The sequence below is a fragment of the Athene cunicularia genome (assembly GCF_003259725.1).
Source record: "Athene cunicularia isolate RWA chromosome 1 unlocalized genomic scaffold, athCun1 chr1_part2, whole genome shotgun sequence".
Classification (NCBI taxonomy): domain Eukaryota; kingdom Metazoa; phylum Chordata; class Aves; order Strigiformes; family Strigidae; genus Athene; species Athene cunicularia.
The window spans coordinates 20,064,588-20,074,525 of record NW_020799092.1 but is presented as its reverse complement, the minus strand read 5'-3'; the positions used below and the strand labels follow the sequence as shown (position 1 = coordinate 20,074,525).

The 9,938-nt window shown below is 37.2% G+C and overlaps 1 protein-coding gene across 4 annotated transcripts in view; it reads right to left on the bottom strand.

Moving 5' to 3' along the window:
- Positions 1 to 1,625: 1,625 nt before the first annotated feature.
- The window catches only part of TCP11L2 (t-complex 11 like 2), a 13,799-nt gene continuing 5,486 nt past the window's right edge, over positions 1,626 to 9,938 (bottom strand). For all 4 annotated transcript variants that reach the window (XM_026868101.1, XM_026868102.1, XM_026868104.1 and 1 more), the window contains 6 exons: positions 9,671 to 9,891; positions 8,592 to 8,728; positions 7,368 to 7,555; positions 5,848 to 6,029; positions 4,926 to 5,098; positions 1,626 to 4,346 (listed from right to left, as the gene is read on the bottom strand). In XM_026868101.1, coding sequence (XP_026723902.1) covers positions 4,108 to 4,346; positions 4,926 to 5,098; positions 5,848 to 6,029; positions 7,368 to 7,555; positions 8,592 to 8,728; positions 9,671 to 9,891 — 1,140 coding nt within the window. In that variant the 3' untranslated portion in view covers positions 1,626 to 4,107. The remainder of the gene's footprint in view (positions 4,347 to 4,925; positions 5,099 to 5,847; positions 6,030 to 7,367; positions 7,556 to 8,591; positions 8,729 to 9,670; positions 9,892 to 9,938) is intronic.

Here is a 9,938-nt window from a genome sequence, read left to right as displayed (position 1 = left end):
GCCAAACCGCTCCTCCCGCCGCACTCGCGCGGCGCCCGAAGGTTCCGGGCCCAGGGAGCCCCGGGGCGGGGGAGTGCAGACAGACAGACGGACGGGGAAAGGGGGCGGTGGCTGGGGGCTGTGCTGAGGGCAGTCCAGCCCTCCAGACCCCTCCTCCCGTTACCTGCCTCCTCGTAGGGGACTTTAATACCTTTCCGCCTTTGGGGGTTACCCCCCTGGATCCTTGAGCTGGTAACCACCAGGCCAAGGGCAGGCAGGTGGAGGCGGCAGAGGAGGGCACAGAGAGATTAGGGTACTAACGGGTGTTTTTTTACGATTTTTAGCATGGAAAGCAACGTGGAGCATAACCTTTAAGCATTATTATTGTCTTTTTTCAATCTTAGTGTTGAATGCTGTAGCTGGATCACCTACAAACTGACTTTTTTTTTAAGGCATGGTGCTATAGACACTAAAGTCCCAGTCAAATAGGGGGCTGCTCATCTTCCCCCGTGTAAGATTTAAGAAGAAGCATTAGTGATCCTTTAACATTATTGTGGCAGTAAGTTTTTGTCAGCTCACATATAATTGTTGCATCTGTTTTAAAAACAGAGTGTGAAAACAGTACTTACACACATCTGCTCTGGCATAGATTGTGTGAATAAATTTCTGAGTTTGGTCTGGATTCCACATATCCTGATCATAAAGGCCCAGGTTAAACATGAGAGTACCAACATTTCAGACTACTTCCATTCACTTTCCTGCCTAAAGCGGACAGTCAGCCTCTGGAGAGTTTGTTTAGTACATGGCAATGCCACAACATCCTACACAGCTTTCCATCTAACTAACTACATGCTCACCAATTAGTTCAGTCTGATAACCTGCATTACCCTGCAACCTGGTCTGCTAGCTGTGGTTATTATGTAATCAGAAATCATAATTACTTCCACAATAGAAAACTGTAATAAATTAAAAGCAGGAGTTACAGGATTAGAGTTGTTCTTATGTTTCTGAACGAAGCACTTGTTAAGAATTGGTTCTTTGCCCATTTTTTAATCACTTACAAGAAGCCCAAGCTCTATCAGACAGCACAAACTTTCAGCCTTGTTTACTCCAAAATGTTTGTTCCTACTGCATAACTTAAACCCCCCCGACTTTATTAGAAGCAATTTTTTTCTGATTTTACAGATCTGAAAATTCGGCACTGTAGTTTTCAGGTATTCTTTAGTGTAACTTTGCCTTCACAATTCCTTCACTGACCTGGGTGTCTGCAGAGTTGTTTCTCTCACACATTTTCACTCCTCTGTTCTGGCTGCCATTGAGCAGGTTTTTTTCCCCTCCTCCTTAAATATGCTATCACAGAGGCCCTACCACCGTCACTGATGGGCTCAGCCTTGGCTAGCGTTGGGTCCAGCTTGGAGGTAGCTGGCACTGGCTCTGTCAGCTTCTAGCAGCTTCTCACAGAAGCCACCCCTGCAACCTCCCCACTACCAAAACCTTGCCACCCAAACAAAATACAACCTTCTTCCAAGAAGTCAGGTTTAAGCAAGTGACTGTTGTGAATGTTATTTGTGCAGCTGGATTAAAGTCAGTACTCTACACTCCAGCTGCAACTGAGAAATTACAAAAAAAGAAGAGTCAGAACATATTATTAGTGCAGTCATTTATCTTCAGCATTTAACAATCCATTACATTTAAGAAAGTTTGCATAATGACTTTTTGCCACCAGCGGTATCACAAACAAAATTTAATTCTTACAAAGCCTCAAATATTTGTATTTCAACGAAGAAAGCTGCTACAGAATGGCATCTTGTTTCACAAGGACAACTTCAGAGTAGAGGCAAGTGCTTTTCAGCCACAGTAGCGTAAACAGCATGCAACACATGACATTAAACAGATGCAACGTCCATGTTTGAAACTTTAAATAAAAATTAAGATACATTAAACAATCACTTGAAACATAGGCCATGCTATAAAATGCCCTTTGCAAGTCACCTTAATCACAAAAAAAACCCAGGGAATCCACATTTTTTGAGTAATTACTGGTAAAAACTAGCATGACAGTTTCCCCAGTACATTAAAGATCTATAGTTTTGTATTTATTTTTACAACAGAATGCATATAAAGTAGTATGATAAAAGGTTCAAAATCATGTTATAAGTCATCTTCAAATGTTCATAAAATCCTCTTGGCTGAAGCTCATAAGTTTAGGTATTTCTAAAGATGCAGCAAATCACTAAGATTTAATTTCCCATAATTGCTTTTGAAATGCATTCTTCTCCATGATTTTTGAGTTGCATATCAAAATTTCATATTCATGAGCAAGCTTACTTTACCTAGTGGCACAATTACTCTATTCTAAGAGTTCCTTTCTCTTAGGTCTTTCAGGCTTCGGGAAACACTTCCTTTTAAAATATGTATTAATCTATTTTGTGCAATGTTTTTACAAGGGATAGAGCAGAAGTGCACTAGAGAGATTTCTTTTCTATAAAGGCATGTTGAAAAAAGTTTCTTACCATGTACATGTAACCAAAGTCCTTGGACACTGAGGAACAACTGACTAGAAGTCATTTCCCTTACTAAAAAGAGTACACAATTCTGTAAAAGTGGACTACAAAACCACAGTGATAATAATGCCCTGTTTTTTAGACCTTTATGATAGACATAGTAATGTACATACACAATTTGTGTGACACATTAAGCTTTTACGGGCAATTTTTTTGTCTCTTCATAAAAAATAGATTGTAGTATAAAATATTAAAAACAAGCTACTTAACTTGTACCACATGGAGGGTTTTTTTATATATATGACATTTAAAAAAGACTATTATATGGTAATATATTAAAAGATCATTTTCAAGTAAATTACGATTCAATTTCATAGACAAGAACATGTCAATAATATGTATTCCAGCAGTATCTATTCCCAGTAATCTGAAATATGCAAAATAAAGCCTGTGTAAACTTACAGAATTTACTTCCATATTTCTGAGTTTCAAGCCTATACATATTCTGTATGCAAAACTCCTGATGCCTTAAATGGGACTAAGTATTGGGGTCTCTTCTAAAGGAATTGGAAGGAAACTGCATATTTCTCACATACTCAGTGAAAGTGAATCTAATCACACTTTCAAGAATGACTAATAATTTAAGTTCTTGCTTTCACAACCAAGAACGTTTTGAAAAGTTTATGCCCTCATCCAACAACATATAAAAGAAGTTGCTCTGTGGTACTCTGTAAGGTCAAGTGCTTTTGGGAATAATAGTCAGAAAGACCTAACAAAAATACTTAATACCCATTAAGATCAAAAATCAGTACATACACATATCAGAGATTAGATTTAAGATCTGTATGACCTCCACTGGATAAACAAAATGCTTATAAACATTATATACAGACATTTACTCCACCCCCACCAACATCATGTTTCTTAGGTGGTTATCATTACTCTCAATTATAGTTGAGAATTTCTGAATGATTCCTATTTTTAAGTGGTGAATGCTTCTTCTGTTAACTGCTATACTCCAAACAGTATATAATACTGGCAATTCCTTAATGTAACAGGCAAAGTTCTGGTTCAAGTAATTGCAGGAGTACCAGAACTTGGCCTAGGATGAACCTGGTTTTGGTTACAAAAGCAGTTATGCTATACTTTTTTGCTTCAGAAGTCTTTTCACAAACATAAGTGTTTTATTAGACGTTGCTCTACAAAAATACTATGTAAGCATAGTACATTTTATCTACAATTGTGACTCAATTCATAATTGCATTGCTGTATGTAAATATATTTAAGTTGAAACATTATGTTTTATAACATTATGTTTTAATGATGGCCAGACAGTAAAGTACTTTGCCAGCTTCCCCACTGCAAATTGTAATAAATGCTTGCCTTGAAAACTAATAATTCACTGGTTATTACAAGTGACATAATGCATTAAACAAATTTAGTCTAGTCTATTAAAATGTATGTCCTTGAAATTAATTTATTTCCAGTGAATTTCAGAAACTATCTGCAAAAATTTTATAAGCTCTCACTCATTAATAGCCACTGGAGTGGACCGTTCTTAGTGGGAAAGTCAGATCAATGTCTTGGAAGGTAAAAAAAGAGGGAGAGAAATAGGTCATAGTTTTTAATCGGTAGGTGTTTCTGCTTTCCCCATTGGTGCCTCAGGAAAAAGTAGTTTTCTAAGTATGTTTGCATAGAATGGTCCATACACTTGTTTATTAAAGTTTACAATGCTCGCATACTGAGATCCAATAAGCTCCATCTCCATCTGAATCACTGAAAGGCCTCCTGGTATGGTAGGCATACACTTCTGAAAACTCGGAAGAGCAAGCAAGCTTCTCATGAAGAGCTGGATTCGTTTGTCTGAAACAGAATATAAAGCATGCTCAGAACAAATGTAAACCCAAGATGAAGCCATATTCACTTTCTAAGCACCCTGCACATTGGAACAGTAAAACAAAAAACAAACCCCAACCAACAGTGTAGGTAATAATTCTTTCCCCAGCCTATGCTGCAGTACTGAAAGCTTCTTAAAGCTGGTTCCTGCAAGGTGGACACAGCACAAACCTGCTGCAACAAGTTACATTACCTAATATTAAGCAGACTCAAAGGAAAAGCACTAGGTTTAAACCCAGAACTGGATGGGAGACTGATCATTCATTTTTCTAAATTCTTCTCCAGAATACTAGCACAACTACGCTCCTTCATAGAGACACTATTAAAATTATTTCTAGCTGCAACTAACCATGCTCTGCAGCATATCAAGAACACTATCTATAAGTAAACAACATTTCCTTACTCTAAGTTGACCTAGTAATAATACTGCAGTATTTTATTGCAGCAAGAAAGTGCTTTAAAAAAATAATTAGCTGATTAAGCTTGCTGGGAGTAAGTTTATATAAAGACACACACAATAAGACAATTATGTGTTATCTTACTAACCAATCAATGAACTGACAGGATTATTCTCCTCGACAATATGAGCGATTTGACCCATTAAATTATTCTGCATTTCTTCAGTAAGAGTGGGAAGACCTCTTTCAGTTAGAGACCTGTTCACTTTGCTGCAAATCTGGACACCAATACCATTCAGGGCCTCTTTCAAATCAAAAGTTCTGAAAGAAACAGAAGAACAATAACTTTTGCAGTTTCTGTAGCACAGATTGTAAGATGACCTCACTTGTTTCCCTTCTATTTTCAACCTGCTCTCTGCAATGAGAGCATTTAGAAGAGTTAACTTTTGCAGATTTATGTACATCTACAGATACATGACAAATGCCCATGTGGTAGATAAAATAAGGACTTAATTGTGATTCAAACTGGAAAAATCATTTTAAGTGTGCAGCAGTGACACCAGTTCATTTTGCCCTTATGCTTAGGTGTTTTCCTAGGCCACATGCACAGCATTTAATTAGAAAAAGCTAAGTGGAAAATTATTTTATAAGACACTCTTTCAGATCATAGACTTGCTTGTAGTGCAAGTGGTAGCAGAAATAAGTAGAGAGCTTGAACTACCTACAAAAAGTTTGAAGCAACTGGCAAGACAATTTAGTGAATGTATTGCCACAATCCCTCTAGTATTACAAATGTACTAATGAACTTTAGTATTAGGCTCCAAATTCTGCAGACTAGTATCAAGATTTCACTAAAATATAATTTTGAAAACATGTGCCTAACGTACAGTAGACTTATATTGCAAAAGGAATATAGACATAGATTATTAAATTAAAAATGGTTATCTTTCTATTATTAACAAGCATTGGCCATGACATTTTAATTGTTTCCAAGGGTTTTCAGATCCACCTGGTATTTCCTATTAAAAAATAAAACCAACATATGAAGAGTGATAAAAACAAGGACTTACTTCTTATTCATGCCTTCAAGAAGAGGAACAGAGATCCTTTTCAGCTGGTCAGCAAAATCAGGCACATCCACAATTGCTGCACCCACCATATTGTTTGTTATTAGACAAACACAAGCTATGATTTTTAACTGATTGAGCTTTTCTCTCAACTCCTGAAGACGAGCTTCATCTGTTATTAGAGTCTAAAATTGAAACAGTAATACTTATTTAGGAATATGGAGGGAGAGAGGCAGGGAAAAGGACAGATACAGGATGTAGTAATGAAGCATTAATATTGTTAATCACAAATATGCAAAGTCAGAATTGAGAGCAGCTGAAATACCCCGAGTATGTATTGCACAAAGTGGTATTACATCTGAGTACCAGAAGTAAGCCTGTGGTGGGAAAGAAAGGTAATGCCTTCAACACAGAGGACATTGCATCTTACTCCTCATCACTGTTGACAAAAATCTGCAACCAACAATTCAGCCTGTGATGTGGAATGCTCAGGGGATCCAGAGACATTGTAGTGATCAATGTTACAGACAGAATAGTCTTCTGAATTCAGCTGTCCTTCAAAAAATGCCATAATCTGTAACTGATAGACAGTGATGAACAACTGTGCATGACAAGCACCAGTTCAACCACCAGAGCAGGTTCTGCAAGCAATACATGACCTGCTATAGGCAAAAAGCCAGTTGAACATACCAAGAATACACATAATTCCCCCAGCAAGATGTAGCTGGAGTTCATCCTAACCAAATCCCTTCTCTAAGCAGCACAGGGGCATTAACATTCAACTGCTGGATAGTAATTTCATAGTATGACAAACTAGGTCCACTAGAGGATACCTGTGTGTAGTTTTTGTTCAGAACTGTTCAAAGGAAGGTGAGAATGAGGTGGTTTCCCTTCCATCCACTGACCAATACATCCCCATATATTTAGCAAATTCTTTGCCAGGTCACCCTAAGTATAGTTAAGGTGCTTGCTACAGATGCTAATTTTAGGCCTGACTGATGGCCAGTTTCAAATTGGCTTTATGGAAAGTTGGAGGTCAGTAATCAGGAGCTGGAGGGAAAAAAAATGAACACTGATTCCTGAAGAATATGCACTGAGAAAGGGTGAATATCTACTTTGGAGAGCTTCAAGTTTCTAACCAATTCCATTCTAAAGCAAGAGTGATCCCACCAATTCCTGCTGCTGTTAGAAAAACAGGATGCTATAGTCATTCTTCTCTCAAAGACAAATCGAGCCAAGTACTCTGCCCTGCCTTTGACTGTGGCCCAGGCTGCTCTTAGGGTGGAGCTGGTGAGCTATGACTGGATAGCTGGGAAACAACCTTCATCTTGTTATTTTCTAGTTGTTAACTTGCCTATCTCCTATTTCAGAAACTAGATGCATATACCCTCCAAATTCACTATTCAGAAATTTAACAACTTCAAGAGAATACTTGACATATTGTCATCAATAGCAGGATTATTAAACTACACCAATTTTTTCATATAGCTACAAACCTGAAGACACTGAAATATGCTTCTTACCTCTGGAATCGTTTTGCAATAATCCCACTGTAACAGTTTCAAGTAGCCATTGTTTAGCACCAGTGTAGGACTAATAATTGGTTTAGAGCTACTATCAGCACCAGAGGATGATGAAGATTCATCAGAAATAGATGACAATTCATCTTCTATTGATTCCTTTATCCATTCCGTTGTGAGGTCCAGGGCACCTAAGCATTGCAAAACAGCATAAATTTACTGCATGCTTTCATCAAAAGCAGCACCACCTCGAGGGGAAGAGTTGTACATACAAACAAGACTACTGAAATTCTGAAAACTAAACAAACATAGTGGACAGATGAGTCTTCACACACTTAAGTTCTCTCACTTTTTTCCACTGATCATCTTCCCTTGGTCACCTTAATATTCTAGCTAGCTTGTACAAACCCAACAACAGACTGTTAGACTTCAGTCAAGATTTTTGGGGTAAAAAAAGCCTTAAAGCCCAAGTTCCCAAAGCATTTTTTCCCCCTTTTTCATGGGGGCCCCTTAATAGTTGGGGCATAGGAGTGAAAAATAGAGGTGAAGGGGGATAAACTATATTAACAGCAGATGAAATGCTTTTAAAGTTTTTTCTGCATATATAAACACTGCAGGCTGTATCAGTGGCTCACAGTTCTAGAAGAACTTAGAAGCCTCTGCTCCAGATGGTAGTAAGTTTACTACTTCTTCTTGGAAAATACATTTTCCTGAACACTGTTTAGCCACATTACACAAAACTTGTAATAGTGGATCAAGTTGACTTTGCATTACCTAAGAAGTCTTCCTCAGAGCCTGCCTTTTGTTTATTAGAAAATTGATCCTCTCCCTTCCAACTTTCAGGCACACTAACTGGTTCTACATGTTTGCTTCACACTAACAACAGACTTACTGCATACAAAAAAAAAAAAGTCTCATCTTTCAGTATGTCGGGCTCCTGCCTCCATACAGAAAGAGCCTTTGTTTGCTTGTTTGTTTTTCAGATACCAAACAATTCAGCAAATACACATTTGTCCAAAAGCATCCCAGGTTATGGATAAACATACTTTATAGCAAGTTAAGCAATTGCCCATTGGTAGCTTGCCTGTCAATTTTTGCATTAGTTAGATCCAGACAAGAGATGGATGTTTTCCTCCAAATTAATTGTAATTGATAGATTTTATAACATGTCTTTAAATACTCTGCTTTTTAAAGAAATATTTAAATTAAATACAGCATGATACCTACTGGGTGTTTCTTCAAGAATTTCCTGGAATTTTGTTCTTTCATAGTCCACCAAATTACGCTGAAGGTATGGCCTAAGATTTTGAATTGTGTAATTAGCCATATCCACTTTCATCAGGTCCAAAACATGGAATATTTGTCTGAAAGGAGGAGTTGAAAATTTGACAGTTATCATAACAGTCTACTGATTTTAACTAGCACATGTGAGGTAAACCTACATCAGCACTTTAATTTCAGTTCCGGGAGAAGTAAGCTCCTTCACTGATATTTCAGTGTAACAGACATGCTACCTATCTTCCAGGATACTTGAAGGAGTGTAGTGTATAAGGCTTAGTGTAAGCTACAAAGAACAGGACAAATATATAGCATCACTAACAGAAAGAGGATTTTCAAGAACTCTATCAGTTGATACATTTTAGCCTAAATGAACACATTTTAACTTTTTAGTCACTCCTGTTGCACCAAGAGAAAAAAAAAAAATCCTTCTCACTCAGTTGCTTTGGTCCCTGCATATGATCCAAGTTTCAATAAAACAACAGAACAACAAATACCATTTACTCTCAGTATTTCAGTGCTCCTAAGGAGCAATAAACTGATTTCTGTCCTTTTATGAAAGTGTTTAACTCAAATTTAAGTAATCAGAGCTTTATTGAAGTGATTTTAAATCCAAAGTTTGGCCTCCTAGATGAAGCATGCAACGAACAGTTCAGAAGACACAGTACAAATGCAATGTTTAAATTTTGTAAGAATGAACAAGGCTGAAAAAGCAGTCTCCAAAATGGAGATATTTGCAAGAGTGCTTTTTTTCTTTTTCAGTGCCTTAGATACTCAGAGCTGGTAGTGTTTGATATAGGCATTCAACCCATTTCATTACAAAGTAAGATACACATAATATTCTGGTCAGTGCGTCATAACTCCTTTAATGCTTATGTACAACAATGTTTTCCTATAGTTTGAGAACAGGCGTATGTAAATTGACACAATTTTAAGACTTTTAAGACCTTACCCCCCTCCTTCCACTGCCCAGTACTCTTTCTGAGAAGAGGTTTTTCCTCAAAAAAAAAAAAAATCCATATACCAACCTCAGTAATTCTACGATATTGTCAGTTGCTTTTAACTGTTTTATATCGTTGTCTCTTATTGGAGCACATAACTTTCCCATAGTGTTGATGATATAGTTAGCTAGCCCATGAATGTCAACAGCATTATGTTCTGCCTGCTGTCTTATAAGATCTGTATCTAGAACTTCACAAATTTGATTTTGAATCCTGTTTGCTCCAGGAGTCAGAAAAGAAAGAAGAATCTAAAGTAGGGGATGAAGGGAAAAAAAAAAAAAAAAAAAAAAAAAAG